Source organism: Dromiciops gliroides, chromosome 4 (assembly GCF_019393635.1).
Source record: "Dromiciops gliroides isolate mDroGli1 chromosome 4, mDroGli1.pri, whole genome shotgun sequence".
Lineage (NCBI taxonomy): Eukaryota > Metazoa > Chordata > Mammalia > Microbiotheria > Microbiotheriidae > Dromiciops > Dromiciops gliroides.
The window spans coordinates 198,037,875-198,058,556 of record NC_057864.1 but is presented as its reverse complement, the minus strand read 5'-3'; the positions used below and the strand labels follow the sequence as shown (position 1 = coordinate 198,058,556).

Genomic DNA, 20,682 nt, shown 5'->3' with positions numbered 1-20,682 from the left:
AGGGTGGAATCTTGGAAGGGAAGAAAGGGAAGCCAGAAAAGGAGTGATAACCTGGAAGGACTGGAGCTCACTATAATAGGATCGGCACCAGGCCAGGGCTAAAGTGAAGTGGAGAAGACCTTTATAGATATTTTTCTGTCCACCTCTGCCATTGTAATTTCCAATGCCTTACTCCCTTTGCCCTACCCCAGCTCTCAGCCCCTGCCACCATCTAGTGCTGCTGGGTGTCTCAGGAGAGGAGTAGCTGCTTTGCCCCTGAGACATGAACTGGGCCCTAAAAGAAGCAGGGAACCCAGGGGCAGTTAGGTGGCACAATGGATAGAGCGCCAGCCCTGGAGCCAGAAAGACCTGAGTTCAAATCTGGCCTCAGACACTTAACACTTACTAGCTGTGTGACCCTGGGAAAGTCACTTAACCCCAATTGCCTCACAAAAAAAAACAAACAAAAAGAAGCAGGGAACCCAGAGCTAGGAGCAGCTCAGGGGGCTAAGCCCCCTTCTCTTTCTGTCCTTTTTGTTTTTCACAGGCCTGCCTGGCCGGGCTCCCCTGCTGCAACAAAGGTATTGACTGGGCAGTGGTATGGGGAGGGAGGAACAGTGGGGCTCTGGCTGAACCCTTCTACTTCCCAGAGGGCAGTGGTAGAGGAGGGGTACAGTGAGCAGTGACTCCCAGATGGGATGATGAATTAATCTCAGGATGATAGAAGCTGACTAGTGGCTTCATGGGGTCTTTCCTGGCCGGGTATCCTTGGGTATAAGGAGGAGAGGATATTGGCACTGCACTCTGTGAGCATCATAAGGTGGCACTGGTACTAAATCCCCCTGCTCCTCCTGCAGGCCACATGGTGGGCTTTAAGGAAGATCACTATGTGCTGAGGGAGAACCTCATGGCCTCAGACCACCTGGATACACCGATGGTACGCAGTGGGAACCTGAAAGGGCGTGACATAGTCAGGTGGAAGATCAACAACGTACAATCCCCAGGCATCACTACTCACGCTGTCAATACCAAAGAGCTGGGTAAGATGCATGACTAGGGGTGCCACCCTGGGCAACAGTGCTGTGTATACTGCTTGCTTTGAATATGGGGGCCCAAGGGACACTTATCTTAGTTCCTTATCAGGGCATCTGACAGGGTTCCAAGAGCCAAGAACAACCAACTATGGGGCCAACTTCCATTTTCTTCTCACCATACCAGTACTTTTGGACACTCAAAATTCCATGCCCACAATATACCAGGCTTGCTATTCGACCAGGCTACCTATCCATGACAAAGGTCTGTGGGTTCTGAGTAGTGATAACTCTGTGAAACGGTGCCAACACAACCTGTCCTTTCTCCACACAGTCCCATATAAGCTATCCCTGCGTCTCGCCCGCCTCTGCACTGAAAACCTGCTGAAACCTGATACTCGGGAGTGCAACCAGCTGCGCCAGGAAGTAGAGGAGAATGTAAGGCTGAGGGCAGGGCCTGGTGGAGGGGAAAGAATGGAGAATCTCTGGGCTAGGGTGAATATGGTGGGAGATCAAAGGAGAATGAGAAGAGTATGTGGAAAGGAGTTAACTCAAGGGTAGGACTCTTCTGGAGAGCAGAAGAGCTAGCGCCTGTGAGGGAATCTACCATGTGCATTTTCCCCCAAAATAAAGCAGCAATGGTCTAAGTCCCTGGAAACTTTGCTCCATGGCCTGGGTATGTTTCCTTACCCCAGGGGGATTCTGATTAGGAAGTTCATTCTTGGTTCTGAATTAATTCATCATTTATTCAAGGCAGCTAGGTGATGCAGTGGATAGAGTACTGGCTCTAGCATCAGGAGCACCTGAGTTCAAATCTAATCTCAGATACTTACCAGCTATGTGACCCCGGGCAAGTCACTTAATTCCAATTGCCTCAAAAAAAAAAAAATCAGCATTTATAATTGCTGATTTTTTTTTTTTATCAGCACTAGGGATACAAAGAAAAAGCAAAAACTGTCCCTGCCTTCAAGAAGCTTACATTCTAAAAGGAGAGACAACATGAAGAGATGTACATGAATTTAAGTAGATACATAAAAAGCATTTGAAGGGCGGCTAGGTGGCACAGTGGATAGAGCACTGGCCCTGGATTCAGGAGGACCTGAGTTCAAATTCGGCCTCAGACATTTGACACTTACTGGCTGTGTGAACCTAGGCAAGTCACTTACCTCCAATTGCCTCACCCCTCCCTCAAAAAAAAAGTAGTTGAGGGGAATCAGGAAAGGCCTACTGTCAGGCATGATGGTGAACACTTGCAGTTCCTTCTGCCAGAGAGGCTGAGGCTGGTGGATTGCTTGAGTTCTAGACTTCTGAGCTAAATCGGGGCAAAAGGCAATTAGGTTTCTGCACTAAATTCAGCACCAGTAGCATGCGCCCCTGGGAGCAGAGGGGTTGCCTAAGGAGAGACTTACTGGGTCAGGTCAGAAATCAATGGAGCAGTTTAAAGTTTCCATACTGATCAGTATTAAAATGATACCTATACAGAGCAGCTAGATGTCGCAGTGGATAGAGTACTGGCCCTGGATTCAGGAGGACCTGAGTTCAAATCTTAACACTTAACACTTACTAGCTGTGTGACCCTGGGCAAGTCACTTAATCCCAATTGCCTCACCAAAAAATATATATATATATGATACCTATATGAGTGGCTGTTGCCCTTCCAGCCTGGATAAGATAGGGAGACCAAGTCTCAAAAGAAAAAAAGAAGGGAAGGAAAATGAGGGGAAGAGAAGAGAGGGAAGGGGCAAGGCCTCCTTCTGCTAAGAGTCAAAGGAAGCCATGGATCCTAAGAGGAAGAGGCAGAGTGAGGGCATTTTGGGCATGGGGAATAGTGACCACAAAGGCAGTTGTGGGAACAGAGTCCTAGGTGGTCTTTACCGTGCCAGCCTGTCCCAAGGAGACAACCTCACTCCCCCTCTCCTCTGCTCTCTTCCAGCTGAATGAAGTTTACAGACAGATCCCTGGGGTTCACAAGCTTCAGCAAACCAAGTTCCGGTGAGTACATGACATGTGAGCAACTTGGCATACCCTAGGGAGATAGTGCCTACTCTGAGCCCATTGGTTGCCCATAGCATCCTGGTCCAAGACTCCCTGGATGGCATTTCAATTGAGTAAAGTGGTTCGTCCCATTGGTCCTCAGGCATCCCTATACTAACTCTGAAACCTGGTAGCTGCTAGCACTGGAAGACACCAAGAGTCCTAAATAACCCTGCCCAACCCCTGCCCCCACCTCTAGCCCTTCCCAAGCATCTAACAACAGCACAGCTCACTCATTTCTTCTGTTTCTCCCACAGGCAACAGCCCAATGCTGGAAAAAAGTGAGTGGTGGCTCTGGGACTACCACACTAAGACATTTGTCCCTTTATCCTGCTTCTCTCTCTTTTTACCTGCCTTAACATTTTCTCTCCTTTGCGGGGAGAGGGGTTAAGGGAAGAAAAGAGTGATGCATCTATGTCCTTCAGTGGAGAACTTGCATTCCACTAATCCCATGCCAACTGAAGGGCCCTGTGCCTGGCACCATTATCCTCATGCCCTCCCCAAAAAGCATATGGCATCTGAGTTCCCATAAGTCTTCGTTTTCTGAGTCTCAGGCCCTGGGCACCCCTGTATGTCAGTATATTTCTGATTATGGGAAATGCCAAGGGTTCTACCAAGAAGGAATTTTATGATGACAGGGAGGGTGTCTCCTTGGCAGCCTTCTCAGGTGGGTGCTCAGCTACCCCAAAAAACCCAGGTTAGTACCCTTCCCTCCTACATTTTCTCCTTCCTTTTTTCTTTTCTTCCTTCTCTTTTTTCTTTTGTTTCTTTCATTTCCTTTCTCTTCCTTCCTTCCTTTCTTTTTTTCTTCCTTCCTTTCTGATAGGTTAGCAAGAAAAATAACCAATGTCCCACCCATGACCTCCCACTGTTTCCAGTTGGTGGCTTATATTCATGTTTGGTAGACAGCCAGAAAAGCAGAGGAGAGAAAGGGACAGAAAAGAAGACAGGATAGAATTGGGAGTTGGTGGTGGGGCCAGGAAGATAAAGAACTGCAGGAGGGAAGAAGGCACAAATGAAGACCAAAACAAAAGAAAGTAGGAGCCCTCAGGATCTGCCCTTGCATTCACAGTCATCCAACAACCCTTTATGAAGCCCCTTCTAGCTAAGATACACTGTGCTAGGACTGAGCGCTGATGGCAAAGAATAAGAAAGTCACCTGCCCTCTAGTAGATGGAGATAAGATGTGTACATGGAATCTGGACGTTGATGAGCCTCTTTTTTTCCCCTGGAGTTAGGCAGGACCACACAATTGTGGACACAGTGCTGATGGCCCCCCGCTCTGCCAAGATGTCTCTGCAGAAGCTGACAGAGAAGCAATTGTCACAGGGGGCATTCCATGAGCTCAAGGTGTCCCCTGGCTACTACACCCTCACCAGTGATCATGGTAGGTGGCATGGCCCATTGGAGCCTTGTACTGATCACACTCTATTCTCTGACTTGGGTGTAATGATAGGAGAACTGGATTGGCAGTCAAATGTCCCGAATTCAAATCCTGACTCTGACACTTGCTAGCTGTTGACTTGGGCAACTCTTGAGGATGGTTCCTTCATCTATAAAATCAGGGGGTTAGGGGCAGCTAGATGGCGCAGTGGATAGAGCACCGGCCCTGGAGTCAGGAGTACCTGAGTTCAGATCCGGCCTCAGACACTTAACACTTACTAGCTGTGTGACCCTGGGCAAGTCACTTAACCCCAATTGCCTCACTAAAAAGAAAACAAAAAAAAAAAAATCAGGGGGTTGGAATGAATGATCTCTAAGGCAATTAGATGAAGCAGTGCATAAGAGTATTAGACTTGGAGTCAGAGAGACCTGAGTTCAAATCCAACCTCACACACTTACTACCTCTGTGACCTTGAGCAAGACCTCTGTCTCCTTCAGTTTCCTCAACTGTAAAAATGGGGATGATAATAATAGGTATTGTTGTGAGAATATATAAGATAGGGGCAGCTAGGTGGCACAGTGGATAAAGCACCAGCCCTAGATTCAGGAGGACCTAAGTTCAAATCTAGCCTCAGACACTTGACACTTACTAGCTGTGTGACCTTTGGCAAGTCACTTAACCCTCATTGCTCTGTGGGGGAGAGGAAGAGGGAGAGAATATATAAGATAATTCAGGGTGTCCCAAAAGTCTTAGTAGACAGTGGGATCCAAGGAGGGGAAACTATATTTGTAAAAAAAAATTTGCAAATACTATATAAATGCTGGTTATTATTTTATCATCATCATTATCTAAGGTCTTGCCCCACTCTAAATCCTATAATATGATCTTTGCCTTTCTTTCTCCACTTTGCTCCTCTAATTCAATGTGTCTTCCTCCTTCCCAACTCTCTCCATCCAGATGCCCGGGGCATGGTGGAGTTTCAGGAAGGAGTAGAGCTGGTAGACGTTCGGGTCCCTCTTTTCATCCATCCCGATAATGACGATGATGAGCACCTGGTGGTAGAGGCCATTGATGTACCTGTGGGCACTGCCACCATTGGGCGTCGCCTGGTCAACATAACGATCATTAAGGAACAAGGTCAGAATTGACATTCAAACAATAAAAATGTTCTGCGTTGGGGCCGCTAGGTGGCGAAGTGGATAAAGCACCAGCCCTGGATTCAGGAGGACCTGAGTTCAAATATGAATTTGACACTTTCTAGCTGTGTGACCCTGAGGAAGTCACTTAACCCCCATTGCTTGCCATCTTAAAAAAAAAATGTTCTGTATTGTCTTGTTTTTGTCGATATGGTTTCAGGAATTGGGTTAGGAGATGCAAATAAGGGATTTGCTCCTATGACCCAAGAAAGGGAAAAAGAAGATTAAAACCTCCCCCTCCAACCCTTGCTGCCCCCTGCCCATACCATCTGCCATGGTTTCTTGCAGCCAGTGGGATCGTGTCATTTGATCAGCCAGAGTATTCCTTCAGCCATGTGGACCAGGTAGCCCGGATTCCTGTTACCAGACGCATCATGGACAGCGGCAAGTCTCAAGTCTCCTACCGTACGCAAGACAATACAGCCCGTGCCAACCGGGTAAGAGAAGACATTGTTCAGAAGACAGTGGGGCATGTACCCAGAGGAGGCAATATGATGCCCCTTTTCCTGAATGTGTGTGGAGGGGGGGGGGAAGGAGCAGTAGCTTGGGTCCTTGGGAATTTTCGTTAGTGATTTGGTCTCTTTTGAGGATATGCCCAAATGGCTTTGGATAGATAATCCTCACACCTCTACCCTCATCTCCCTGGCCTCCTTCTTGGTACCAAAGCCTCTCCAAGAAATATCAGAAATGACACACAGAGTAAGCTATATGCTCCATTCAGTGCTCTGTGGTATTGGCAACGAGGTATGTTTTGTGGAAGCTTTTCTCCATGACGGCATCTTCACAGATCGGATAGTGCAGTTGATAGATTGCTAGGCTGGGAGTCAGGAAGAGCTGAGTTCACTTACTAGTGCCTTAGACACTAGTTCTGTGACTTTGTACAAGTCACTTTAGCACTGTCTGCCTCATTTTTTGATTTGATAGGTTCTTTTTATTTTTTTTTGGTGAGGCAATTGGGGTTAAGCGACTTGCCCAGGGTCACACAGCTAATAAGTGTCATGTGTCTGAGGCTGGATTTGAACTCAGGTCCTCCTGACTCCAGGGTCGGTGCTCTATCCACTGTACCACCTAGCTGCCCCTTGCCTCAGTTTTCTCAAGCGTAAAACAGGGATGATAATAGCAACTGCCCCCCCCAGGGTTGTTATGAGGATCAAATGAGTTAATATTTGTAAAGTGCTTACCACAATGCCTAGCACACAGTAGTCACTGTATGAATGCTAGCTATTCTTATTATATCCTTTTTTAAATAATTGAATATATTTTTCTGATAAAAGTATTTTATTTTTTTCCAATTACATGTAAAGATAGTTCTCAACATTTGTTTAATCCAGTTTTCTAATTTCAGATTTTTCTCCCTTCCTCCCTCCCTCCCCCCTCCCCTAGACAGCAGGTAATCTGATTGATATAGGTTTATATATATATATATATATATATGTGTGTGTGTGTGTGTGTGTGTGTGTATACACACACATACATATATATGTATATATATATATATATATAACATTAAACATGTTTCTGCATTAGTCATGTTATAAGAGAAGAATCAGAGCAATGAGGAAAAACCTCAAAATAGAGAAACAACAGCACCAAAAACAAAAGAAATAGTATGGTTCATTCAGCATCTATACTCCACAGTTCTTTTTTTTTTTTCTGGATTTGGAGATCCTCTTCCATCACGAGTTCCCTGGAACTCTTCTGTACCATTGCATTGGTGAGAAGAATCTAGTCCATCACAGTTGATCAACACACAATGTTGATGATACTGTGTACAATGTTCTTCTGGTTCTTCTCATCTCACTCATCATCAGTTCATGCAAGTCCTTCCAGGTTTCTCTGAACTCCTCCTGCTCATTGTTTCTTACAGCACAATAGAATTCCATTACATTCATATACCACAACTTGTTCAGCCATTCCCCAATTGATGGGCAGCCCCTCAATTTCCAATTCCTTGCCACCACAAAAAGAGCAGCTATAAATATTTTTGTACATGTGGGTCCTTTTCCCTTTTTTATGATCTCTTTGGGAAAAAGACCCAAAAGTGGTATTGCTGGGTCAAAGGGTATGCACAGCTTTATAGCCCTTTGAGCATAGTTCTAGATTGCTCTCCAGAATGGTTGGATCAGTTCACAGCTCCACCAACAATGCATTAGTGTTCCAATTTTCCCACAGCTTCTCCAACATTTATTATTTTCCTTTTTTGTCATATTAGCCAATCTCATAGGTGTCAGGTGGCACCTCAGAGTTGTTTTAATTTGCATCTCTCTAATCAATAGTGATTTAGAGCATTTTTTCATATGGGAATAGATAGCTTTGATTTCTTCATCAGAAAACTGCCTGTCCATATCCTTTGACCATTTCTCAATTGGGGAATAACTTGGATTCTGTTATTATATCCTAAGCATTTCTAACTCTCCTTAAATATATTATGCAGTTCCCTCAATGGATGTAAATGCTTTAAGCAAGTATAAGTCCAGTTTGGGTTTTACAATCTCTTAGAATTCTTGATATTTACTCTGATGCCTTTTCCATCTTGGGGGAATGTTGGGCATAAGCTCATAGGCCCAACCTTATGGTCTAGGAATCCTTTAACTTAACCTAAAAAATATTTCTAGTGGTATAAGCAGCAGAGAACAGACTGACCAAGTATGACTTCTCATGTTTGTACCCTGGACAAAGCTCTGATGGCCCTGCCCTAGTTACAGCTCTGCCTCAGGCTTCAGGGCATGATAAACATTTCCCTGCCCCAGGAGAAGAGCAATGCCAAGTGTCTGACATCATTTGGACTTCTCTGGACAGGTCGATGATTGTTCTGCCCTACCCCACCCCTCACCGCAGGCTGAGGACCCCAGAAGGAAGGAGCAAGGACAAAACCTCTCAGTACTACACACATGCAACCACAACTCACCCAGCCACATTCCTGAAACAAACTAAGGAACAAGCAGCACACATGAGGAACTCATTACCACCAGAGATTCTTGTTGTTTAGTGGATTAGTTGGGGTTTTCTTGGCAGAGACACTGGAGTGGTTTGCCATTTCCTTCTCCCCCTTATTTTATAGAAGAGGAAACTGAGGCAAACAGGGTTGTGACTTGCCCAGGGTCACTCAGCTAGTAAGTGTCTGAGGTCACATTTGAACTCAGAGCCTTCTGACTCCAGGGCCAGCACTGTTCCACCAGAAGTAGTACGAACTGAAAATACAAGGGCCAAAAGGCAGAGAGAGGGAGTATGGGATTGGGTGTGCCAATACCAGAGTACTGAATGGAGCATATAGCTTACCATGTGTGTCATTTCTGGTATTTCTTGGAGAGGCTTTGGTACCAAGAAGGAGGCCAGGGAGATGAGAGTAGAGGTGAGGATTATGCCATATGTATATACATGTACATGCATATATATATACTCTATCTTTTGAACCAGACCTGTGATTTCATTGGTAGGGGGGAATACTGCATATGGAAACTCTACCAATGCAGAAGGCATTGAAAGGTTAAGTTACTTATGAAAAGTCACACAGACAGAGATTGGACTTGAACTTAGATCTTCCTGACTTCAAGCCCAGGTCTCTCTCTACTATACCACACTTCCAGTTATGTTTTCAAATACCTATGTAAGCTAATTCCCACTGCCAATGGGAATCTCACCTATAACCATCATTAAAGAACAAGGTTAGGATTGACATTTAGGGGGAAGTTGAGCACCTTGGCAAAATAAAAGAGGAGAGATGGGGGACTTTTTATAACTGTGACTGGAACTGTATCTTTGGACTCAGACATGTCTTGGTGTCTCGGTGTGATTTTGTGACTCCTCCTGCTCCCCACGTGCCCACATTCCTGATCCTAGCTTTTCTCTATATGTCTAACCCTGCTTTTCCCCAGGACTACATCCCTGAGGAAGGGGACCTACTCTTCCAACCAGGGGAGACAAGGAAGGAACTGCAAGTGAAGTTGCTGGATCTACAGGAAATGGACTCCCTGCTTTTGGGTCATCAATCCCGACGTTTCCACATCCACCTAACCAACCCCAAGTATGGCGCCCGGCTGGGCGATCCACACTCTGCCACAGTCCTCATCGGTAATTGATGTGATGGGAAGACAAAGGGGGAAGGTCTGGGGAAGCCCCTGCCTGGGTGTAGGAGTAATTTCAGGATTCTACCTCCCAAATTCCCATGAATAGCCTGTTGAAAATGCCTGAAATGGGGGCAGCTAGGTGGCGCAGTGGATAGAGCACCGGCCCTGGAGTCAGGAGGACCTGAGTTCAAATCCAGCCTCAGACACTTAACACTTACTAGCTGTGTGACTCTGGGCAAGTCACTTAACCCCAATTGCCTCACTAAAAAAAAAAAAAGAAAATGCCTGAAATGCCACCATTAGAGCTTTGGGCCTCTTTAAAAACTTCTAGAAGGAGCAACACATTAAGCCAATTTTCAATTCTGAATACCCTCATGCCCCATGACTAAGGGGGTTTCAGACCCTAAAGAAAGTTGAAGAAACATTAAGCATCCTGAGTGACAGGTGAGAAAGCCACCAGAGCTGGGGGGGGGGGGGAAGGAGCCAAAATATTTGCTTATTACCAAATTTGCCAAGGGCCATCTTGAAATCTTAGGTGCCCTGCAGGTGGGTAGGAATCTGGAGACCCTGTCTGACATGGTAATAACCCTAGAAACATTTCTCAGAACCTCCCCTTACTGAAGAGTGAGATCCCAAACCTCAGGCAGCCCCTTTGGACCTCAGAGAAATCAGTCCTAACTGGCTCATTAGGATCATCTGTTGAGTGTCAAGCTCCCACTAGTGGCACAAAAGTGACCAGCTTCTGTGTTTGTGCTTTGAGCTTAAACAAGGATGTCCCTTTCTTCCCATTAGGCACAGAGAGTTTGGATAAGGAGTTTGTTGGCCAGACTACTTCAGCATATTCCCTCCGGGCTGATCCAGGTGCCCCTCAGAACCCCAATGCCAAGGCCGTTGGTTCACGTAGGATCCATTTCAATTGGCTACCACCTCCTGGCAAGCCATCTGGGTACAGGGTAAGAGGGCAGACTCCACCACCTAGTGGCCCCTTGGGTAATTACTGGCTAACAATTCTGGCTTAAAATCTGTGGGCCTGTTTTCTTCAACTATAAAATAAAGAGGTTGGATTAGATGATCTCTAATCTGTGGTCCTGTGACTATCTTAATTTGCTTCCAACTGAGTTGTTGAAGGCATAGCATATCTGCCCACATTTTTAAAGCCCTGCCCTGTTGTCTTCTCAATCAGGATTGTGAATTCCTTGAGGGCATAGACCCTTTCTTTGTATGCCCATCACTTAGCCCAGGGGCTAGCACATAGTAGGTATTTAATAAATGTTTGACTGACTGATGGACTGTCCTTGGCTATGTTCTTAAATATGGCTTATCATACATAAGCCACTATGTATGATAACCCAAAGGGAAGGTCCTTTTCCTTCTGACATCTTTTCCTGTGGGTACAGGTAAAATACTGGATACAGGGTGACTCTGAATCAGAGGCTCGGTTCCTTAATTGCAAAGTACCCTCAGTGGAGCTCACCAACCTATACCCATACTGTGACTATGAGATGAAGGTCTGTGCATACGGGCCAATGGGTGAAGGGCCTTATAGCCCCATGGTATCCTGCCGTACCAATGAGGAAGGTAAGTCTTTCTCAGACCCTCTGCCCCAAGGTTGCTCCTTCTTCATCTCTCTTGTCCCAAAGCAAGATAAATCCCTCCTGCCCTCATCCCCATGGCTCCCAGAGGTAGCCTTCCTACCCCAGCCCTCAGAAATTCCTGCTCTCCTAACCTCATTCACCACATTCTCATGACTCCTGACCCCTAAGGACTCCCACCCCTCTTCCCACCACTGACTGTCTTTCTCTTGTCTCCCCACTCTGATCAACCACAGTCCCCAGTGAACCTGGACGCCTGGCTTTCAATGTTGTTTCCTCCACTGTCACCCAGCTGAGCTGGGCTGAGCCAGCTGAGACCAATGGGGAGATCACAGCCTATGAGGTCTGCTACGGACTGGTCAACGAGGACAACAGTAAGGGCTCTGTGACCCCCCTCCCACCCCACAAAACTTGTGGTGTCAGCTCCCACTACCCACAATCCTTTAGGAAGAATGGTGGTAATGGGCAACACATCTGGGCATTTGGAGGAGAGAGAAGCCAGGGGGGTAACGGCTGTACCTTCAACAGAATATAATAACAGCAGCATATCTAACTTTGAGCTTTTTAGTCCTGACCAACTGATAACCCAGAAATTATAGGGGTGAGAGGACGGAATACATTCCCTGATCTTTTTCTTATAAGTTTACAATACATTGGCTTTGCTTGGGCACACAGCTGACAGTCAGGTACTGTTAGACTGAACCACACTGAGGCAAAGAAGGGTGGGATTCACAGAGGGAGAGGAAAGGCTCTAAGGAAGCTAGTATATAATTTTATAGGTGCTATGAATAATGTATCAAGTAAAAATTGAGTATGATTATAATCAAGTGTACCATATATGTAAATATATTTTTGGATCTTTAATTCTATCCTCACATTCCTGGTAGATAAACGCAATAGATAAATTGATAGATAGATAGATAAATAGATAGACAGACAGACAGACAGACAGATAGCTAGATAGATAGATAGATAGATGATAGCTTGATCGTAGATAGATTGATAGATAAATAGATAGATGATAGATGATAGATAAAAGATGATAGATTGATAGATGGTAGATAGATAGATAGATAGATAGATAGATAGATAGATAGATAGATAGATAGATAGATAGATAGATAGATAGATAGATAGATGATAGCTTGATGATAGATAGGTAGATTAGATACATACATATACACAGACAGAACAAGCATTTATTAAATGTTTCCTATGTATCTGGCACTATGCTAAGCACTGGAGATACACATAGAAGCAAACAAGACAATCCCTGCCCTCAAGAAGCTTACATTTTGAGGAAAGGCAGCACACACAGGGAGGGGTGTGTGAAGGAAAGGGAAGAGGGTATTTTTGCAAAGTCCGGAATTATTTACCCCATTGTTGTATAAGGGGAAATGGAAACCCAAAGAACTGAAATTACTTTCTTGAGGTCACCCAGTGAGTCCATGCTAAGTTCACAACAAGATGTCATGAAGCATGACGTGCTCTCCCTTGCCCCAGAACCCATCGGGCCCATGAAGAAAGTGCTGGTGGATACACCCAAGAAGCGGACACTGTTGATTGAGAACCTTCGAGAGTCACAGCCCTACCGATACACAGTAAAGGCCCGCAATGGGGCAGGCTGGGGGCCAGAGAGAGAAGCCATTATCAATCTTGCCACCCAACCAAAACGGCCCATGTCCAGTGAGTATCTAGGCCAGATGGGGTGGCCAAGAGGAGGAAAGGAATAGCAGTATAAAGCCCAGCTCACTTCCTCCCCTTCCCATCTCTAGTCCCCATCATCCCAGACATCCCCATCGTAGATGCCCAGGGAGGGGAAGACTATGACAGCTTCCTCATGTACAGCGATGATGTCTTGCGCTCCCCGGCTAGCAGCCAGAGACCCAGCGTCTCTGATGACACAGGTACGTTGAGTTTGGAAGGCAAAGGTTGGGAGAAGTTCCTGGTTGGGGATGGCTCTTGGACAAAAGGAGGGCAGGATTGATGCCAGAGGGAGGGAGTTGAGAGGACAGCGCCCACTTTTTGTCACTCTTCCAACCCATCATAAATTGTCATGGGACCAAGTAAATGGATATTGGGCTATGCATATTTGAAAATATATGGGGAGGGGCAGCTAGGTGGCGCAGTGGATAAAGCACTGGCCTTGGATTCAGGAGTACCTGAGTTCAAATTCGGCCTCAGACACTTGATACTTACTAGCTGTGTGACCTTGGGCAAGTCACTTAACCCCCATTGACCCACCAAAAAAAAAGAAAAAGAAAAAGAAAATATATGGGGAATGGGGAAACACACAATGTAGCTGTTACCCTCAGAATCAGCAGTAACCATAGCAGGAGTGTCTGAGATAGGCAGAGCAAAAAAATCACTCTGACTTAGCTGGCAGGAAAACTGGTAGGCGTCCCAACTTGCCTCTCCTTCTAAATGACCAAGACACATCTCTCTAGACTATTAATTAGGCAGGAGGGGTCTGGGAGCCTCAGGGCTGGAGACAGTCATTCTCCTACAGCACTTGAGACAGCTCTCAATGAGCCCCTTCCCCCTTTCTCCCCTCCTTTCCTCCCATATACACCTCTTTCTCTTCTTTTTTATCTTTTCCTCATTTTTCTTGTCCCTTCTTTCCTCTGCCTGCCAAGTGTGTCAAAAACAGGGTCCACTCCTGGCACTACCACTAATTCCTAGTGTGACTTTTTTTTTGGGGGGGGGCAGGGCAATGAGGGTTAAGTGACTTGCCCAGAGTCACACAGCTAGTAGGTGTCAAGTGTCTGAGGCTGGATTTGAATTCAGGTCCTCCTGAATCCAGGGCCAGTGCTTTATCCACTGTACCACCTAGTTGCCCCCCTAGGGTGACTTCTTTTTTTTTTTTTTAATTTTTTTTTGGTTTTTTTTTGGTGGGGCAATGAGGGTTAAGTGACTTGCCCAGAGTCACACAGCTATTAAGTGTCAAGTGTCTGAGGCTGGATTTGAACTCAGGTACTCCTGAATTCAGGGCCGGTGCTTTATCCACTGCGCCATTTAGCTGCCCCCCTAGGGTGACTTCTAAATGGAATCGCTTCATCCCTCTAGGGAGGGATCCATTACCTGTGGCATCTCTCCTGCCCAACCTCATGGGTTGCTATGAAAATCATGGGAAATAATAGATTTGAAAGGATGGGGAGGGATTTGAGCCAAATAAGGCCGCTGACCTGTTTTAAGAGGCTGAAGTTCAATGGTGAAGAGCCCTAGTTTGGGATATGAATGTAAGTCCCTGCTCTAATAACTAGCTGTGTGACCCTGGCTATGTAATTTTCCCTCCCTAGACCTGTTTCTTTAATTTTACAATGACCACATTCCAGGATTCTGGTCCCAGACTAAGGGAAACACTCTCTCAATCCAACCTGCTTTTACAAACTCTTGTAAAGTTACTTTGTTGCTATTCTCCACTTTCTTCCTGTGACTTTCTCTCTTCTTATCAACAACTAGATGTAGAAACCCCTTGTCCTTTCCTCAGTGTCCAGGTTGTTCCAAATAATGGACAACCATTCAGTCACCACAGGCGGCTAGTTCTGGCCTAACCTTGTCAAGCAGTTACAGGTTGCCACTCCTATTTAGCCAAACCTACATCCACCCCAGGGGGCAGTGCCAACCTGCCCCTTTATTGTTCCCAAGGCTCCTGCTGGAAGTTCGAGCCACTGCCAGGAGAGAACCTGAATTTCCGGCAGATCACGTGGCAGCTGCCCCCAGAATTCATCCCCCGCCCGTCCAGCAGCAGTGGGCTCTCCTCTGAGGCTGAGGGGTTCATCCTGCCCCAAGATGATAGCAACCCAGGAGGCAGCCTCCCCCGAAGGGGGACACCCCAGCCCCGAGCAGGTGACAGAGGAAGCTCCTGCCCTGCTATCCAAGAGTCAGGCACACATGGCTTTTGCTCCTTAAACAACTTCCCTACCCCCTCGTCCCCTCACACTGTACCCTGATAGACAAGCTGGCATGGCCGGCGATGCCCCCACATACACACCAAAGATAGTGGCCACTCTATGTAGCCTGGCAGGAGAGTGGCAACAGTGTTGAAGGTGATGGAGCAGAGCTGGTGTTGGGTGAGGCCAAAAATGTTGACCTTGGAAGATCTCTGGATCAGCCTAATTCCTGGAGCTATCAAGGCAGAAGCTGCCATGTCTTCCCTGGAAGTTGCTGCTTTGAGAAGCAGGAAGTTCCCCCAACCCCTTTCTAGTCTGGAGAAGGAGCAGGAGGAGAATGAAACCCTTCCTTCCAGGGCTCCACCAAGTGGTTCAGAAGCCTACAGGAAGCAGGCACAATGGGGGTGGAATTTATCTAAGGCCTGATGCAAATTAGAGCCCTGTAGGCACAATGGAGAGTTCACATCCCGTTAAACAATTTGGCCAATTTGAAGGGCCTCACCTTCAGGGAAATTGGGTTTGAGCCAAAAACTCCTAGGAATCAGATCTCTCCTTTCCCTACTCTTCCCCTCACACCCAGATTGCAATAGTAATCAGATCTAAATCAAGCTTAGCATTGGGGTGAGGTCTTTAACCTGAAAGTTCACCAGAATGAAAGGTTGGGCTATGCCTGGGACATAAGCTGCCCTCTCCAATGGCAGCAGTGCGCAGTAGAAAGACTCCCTGACTTGGAGTCAGGCTCTCCTAGGTGGCTTTGGGAAAGACCTCTGGGTTTCAGTTTCCCGGTCAGTAAAATGAGGGGGTTGGACCAGATGACTTCTGATGTCTTGTCTATGTCCTGACCTTAGGAGCCTGGTTCTCTTATCTGTTCCTCCCCCCTCCCCCACTCCCCATGCAGAGCACTTACTGAATGGGAGGCTGGACTTCGTTTTCCCAGGCAGTGCTAACTCACTGCACAGGATGACCACCGCATCATCTGCCTATGGCACCCACCTGAGTCCCCACCCACAACACCGAGTACTAAGCACTTCCTCCACTCTCACCCAAGATTACCATTCCCTGACTCGCACAGAACATTCAGCGACCCTACCTAGGGACTACTCTACCCTCGCATCCATCTCTTCCTATGGTGAGCGACCAATGACTGACAGGGCTATGAGGGGATGGAGGGAGGGGGCTTTCTGCCGGCTAGATCCATTTTCAGGTGGTACTCATTCATGTGCCTCCCTGTTCTTCCATTAACCTTGTCTTTCTAGATTTCCACAGGGTTGTTCCAGCAGCCAGCTGATGCTGCCCCAACCTCTCACTCTCTCCATTTTATCCATCTTAGGCCTCCCTCCCATTCAGGAAGATGGGGGGAGCAGGTATACTGGGACTCGGGCTACTCTGCCCAAGGACCAAGTTCAGGGGAAGGGTTTCCACTCCTACAGTGCCTTCCAGGACTCTGTAATCCTGGCCAGACCAGCGACACACACCTGGGGCCCAGGTAGAGCCTGTGGCGATCTGCTCCATATTACAGTGGCTGTCCTGTCCTCATCTACACATCTTCCCATTCCAACAACCTCCACCTCATTATTTATCTTCCATTCCATTGGCAGATTCCACGCTGGGCCCACTAGAGCCGCTAACCATTCACCTCCCTGTTTGTGCTTCGAGTTTAATGACACTGATAGCTCTTTCCTGGGGAGGGAATGGGGGTGGGATACTTTGCTGCATAAGGGGGAGAGAAGAAAGGTGGTTGTTCAGTTATGGGAAAATAGATGAGGGGCAGCCTAGTTGATGGGGCTCTGGGCAAAGACAAGGACAAAATTCCTTTTGAGGGCATATTTCTGGGTGAAAGGGCCACCCTGGGCTAGTTACTAGTGTAAGATCTAGTTACTTGCTTTCAGGACCCTCACCCACCATGGCAGGAGGAAGGGAGACAGGCCCTCTACAGAAGTCAACTCCAAATTTAACTCTCTTCTTCAATCATGCTGCAGCCCTCTGCCCCCTCTCCTTTCTACCCTCCATCCTTCCTTCCTACAGATTCCCGCCTGCCCTCTGGGGTACCTGACACCCCTACCCGTCTGGTATTCTCGGCCCTGGGACCCACATCTCTGAAAGTGAGCTGGCAGGAGCCACAATGTGATAGAGCCCTACAAAGCTACAGCATGGAGTACCAACTGTTGAGTGGAGGTAAGGAGCACCCCCATGGGACCTTATCAGGCCAGGTTGTGAGGCTGATCTGTATGATGGTGCCTAGGGAGGAGAAGGGGTTAAACGTAATAGCTCCTACTTCAGATCAAAGGGCTGGCTAGCTGGGCCATAGGTTGTCAGGCTATGACCTTCTGGAGTGTTCCTACTCAAGTTCAAAAAGGGACTGGGCTCAGGTACAGAAATATTCAAGACACTATTCCTTGGTAGTAAAATTACCACCAGAAGGTGGAAGTATACTAGTTCTCAGAGGATGACACCAGCTCAGGAATGCCACAGAATTCTTGAGTTGATAACTATTGAGATTCTCTAATTCTAAGAATCTTACAGTATAGCCCTGAAGCATGTGTGCCAAAAGATAGAGCTATCTGCACATTATTTCTCAATCCCGGTCTCATGACATTTTAATGTAGTCAACCCACAAAGAGACACAAATGGTCAGGTGAGAGTGGACAGTCTTACTTTTTTTTTTCACCACCAAATGCCAGAGTGAAGCATATACATTTATTGGAAGAATGAAATGAATTCTCCATTTGCAGATTTCAGGAAAAGGTCTCTAAATAGCATCCTTCCTTCTTCTTACCTCTACCAGTTCCTGGTCTTCCTTCCTCCCTTCCCCTTTTCTGGTTCTATTCTTTTCCTTTTCTTCTCATTTTGCATTTCGAAAGCCTTCCCAGGGTCTAATCCCACCCCAATCATTTTAACCCACCAGCTCACAAATAGAAATCTGGGGAGCAGCTAGATGGCACAGTGGATAAAGCACTGGCCCTGAATGGATTCAGGAGGACCTGAGTTCAAATCTGGCCTCAGACTCTTGACACTTACTAGCTGTGTGACCCTGGGGAAGTCACTTAACCCTCATTGCCCTGCAAAAAAAAAAAAAAAGAATATAGTATATAGGATGCAGAATAGGAGAGATTTCTCACTGGGAGTTCTGAATACAACCTGTATGGGTAAAAAAAGAATCTTTACAAATAGAAATCTGGTCCAGGGAGGACCTTGGGTTCCATCTTTGAAACAGTATGTCACAAAGTGAACAGGACTGGGAGAAAAAGCATTCCACCGCTTGGTCTTGTGCCCCGAGGTATAGTGGTGACTGACTCCCTTTTGTTCATCCCTCCCCAAGGTGAGCTTCACAGACTCCACATTCCTGACCCTCACCAGACCTCTGTAGTGGTTGAAGACCTCCTGCCTAACCACTCTTATGTCTTCCGTGTGCGGGCACAGAGCCAGGAGGGCTGGGGTCCAGAGCGTGAGGGTATCATCACCATTGAGTCCCAAGTGCACCCCCAAAGCCCACTCTGTCCTCTGCCAGGTAAGGCCCACCTTCCTGTCCCCTCCACTCAGTTTTTGCTTGGGAAGCTAAATTGGCATTGACTGAGCATTATGTGAGAAGGGCTCCTCTCATTTCCATACTCTTCTCCCCACTTTCTTAAACAGCATAGTACCTGGCACAAAGCAGACATTTAATGTTTGTTGATTGAATCTCCCCCCCCCCATTTCCTCAGGTTCAGCCTTCACCCTGAGCACTCCCAGTGCTCCAGGCCCCTTGGTATTCACAGCCCTAAGTCCGGACTCGCTGCAGATGAGCTGGGAACGACCACGCCGGCCCAATGGGGACATTCTGGGGTACCTGGTGACCTGTGAGATGGCCCAAGGAGGTAGTTGCTCATGGCTCCGAAAGCCAAGCACCTCAAATTATCTAGACATATAGTCTCTACAAGAAAAAAGGGAGGGGGGCCAGCTAGGTAGCACAGTGGATAAAGCACCAGCCCTAGATTCAGGAGGACCTGAGTTCAAATCTGACCTCAAATACTTGACACTTACTAGCTGTGTGACCCTGGGCAAGTCACTTGAGGGTTCTCATTGCCCTGAAAAAAAAAGAGGGCCCCTAGCAAGTGGCAATAGGAGAGGGGAGGGCAGGGAGGGGCCATCTGGGAAGTGAAGGCACTCCCAACTTTATTCTTGATTCACATCTCCCTTCAGGTCCATCCACTACCTTCCAGGTGGATGGTGACAGCCTGGAGAACAGACTGACAGTGCCAGGTCTGAGTGAGAATGTGCCTTACAAATTCAAAGTCCAGGCAAAGACAACCCAAGGTTTTGGGCCAGAGCGTGAGGGCATCATCACCATTGAATCTCAAGACGGAGGTAAGTCAAGGCTTCCACAGCCTGGCCCCTGTTCTTTTAAGCCCCTGACCAACCTCCTAACACTTCCATGTCCTTCCCTGGCTCTCCCCGGTCCAGGTCCCTTTCCACAGCTGGGAGGTCACGTTGGGATTCAGCAAGAGATATCCCAGTTTCCCAGAGAGTACAGCAGCAGCATCACCACTGCGACCCACTCCAGTATCACAAAGCCCTTCTTAGCAGGTGAGACTTGGGATTTGTGGGAGGGGGCTGGGGCTGGTCCTATCCAGAAGGGAGCAAGCAGCATGACTCAATAATTACACTTTATGGAGATGAAGTGAGCTACAAGTGAGAGGCTCCTCTGACAGGTCTAGAGCTCTTTCCTTCAATTCTGCTTGTCCCCTGCAGATGGCCTAGCCCTGGGGGCCCAGCAGCTAGAAGCTGGCAGCTCCCTCACTCGCCATGTGACTCAAGAATTTGTGAGCCGAACATTGACATCTAGTGGGACCTTAACCAAGCAAGTGGAACGCCAATTCTTCCAGACCTGAGTCTCGGACATCAGCACACCTTCCCCCCACAACCTTCTTTCTTTCTCCTAATTCAGCCTATGTTGCTTCCTAGAAGCAGAGGGATGGGGGGGGGGGGGGGGAATCGTTACTCTTTGCCAACCCAACCCTGATTATCCCCAAAAGGCCATAGTGGGGGGCAGCTAGGTGGCACAGTGGATAAAGCACTGGCCTTGGATTCAGGAGGACCTGAGTTCAAATCTAGCCTCAGACACTTGACACTTAACTAGCTGTGTGACCCTGGGCATGTCACTTAACCTCATTGCCCTACAAAAAACCAAAACAAAAAAAAGGCCATGGTGGGGGACAGCCTCCCTTGGGGGGACGTGGGGGGACAAGAGTGCAGCTGGTGGTAATGCTATCCCAGAGGCCTGTCCTGTCCTCTTAGCTCCAAACCCAATTTGTAACCAAAGAGCTGAGGCAGGTCAGAGTATGGAGCGGGGGAGGGGGCCTCTAATCTTCATCTTGCCACTTAATAATAAATGTTTTTGCTACCAATTGGTTCTTCCATCTTCATGCCTCCAGGACCCCACATTATGCCAGCCCCCTGAGCAGAGGGGGCCTCTATCATCTTTGATAGCATGCTCTCTCCTGTCCTGGAATTGATTTCTCAGCATGCA

General features: G+C 47.3%; 1 protein-coding gene across 3 annotated transcripts in view; it reads left to right on the top strand.

Annotated features, from left to right (window-relative positions):
- The window catches only part of ITGB4 (integrin subunit beta 4), a 44,443-nt gene extending 23,894 nt beyond the window's left edge, over positions 1-20,549 (top strand). The window contains exons 19-41 of one of the 3 annotated variants that reach the window (XM_044004257.1): positions 527-560; positions 837-1,019; positions 1,345-1,448; positions 2,944-3,002; positions 3,302-3,325; positions 4,283-4,431; positions 5,386-5,565; positions 5,913-6,061; positions 9,500-9,695; positions 10,484-10,644; positions 11,089-11,269; positions 11,520-11,657; positions 12,787-12,969; positions 13,059-13,190; positions 14,932-15,132; positions 16,075-16,305; positions 16,507-16,662; positions 17,202-17,351; positions 18,496-18,684; positions 18,878-19,030; positions 19,356-19,520; positions 19,617-19,739; positions 19,905-20,549. In XM_044004257.1, the coding sequence (XP_043860192.1) occupies positions 527-560; positions 837-1,019; positions 1,345-1,448; positions 2,944-3,002; positions 3,302-3,325; positions 4,283-4,431; positions 5,386-5,565; positions 5,913-6,061; positions 9,500-9,695; positions 10,484-10,644; positions 11,089-11,269; positions 11,520-11,657; positions 12,787-12,969; positions 13,059-13,190; positions 14,932-15,132; positions 16,075-16,305; positions 16,507-16,662; positions 17,202-17,351; positions 18,496-18,684; positions 18,878-19,030; positions 19,356-19,520; positions 19,617-19,739; positions 19,905-20,044 (3,381 nt within the window). In that variant the 3' untranslated portion in view covers positions 20,045-20,549. Of the gene's footprint in view, positions 1-526; positions 561-836; positions 1,020-1,344; positions 1,449-2,943; positions 3,003-3,301; positions 3,326-4,282; positions 4,432-5,385; positions 5,566-5,912; positions 6,062-9,499; positions 9,696-10,483; positions 10,645-11,088; positions 11,270-11,519; positions 11,658-12,786; positions 12,970-13,058; positions 13,191-14,931; positions 15,133-16,074; positions 16,306-16,506; positions 16,663-17,201; positions 17,352-18,495; positions 18,685-18,877; positions 19,034-19,355; positions 19,521-19,616; positions 19,740-19,904 lie in introns of all 3 variants that reach the window. The other 2 variants (XM_044004258.1, XM_044004259.1) reach the window with 2 other exon arrangements.
- The last annotated feature ends 133 nt before the right edge of the window (positions 20,550-20,682 follow it).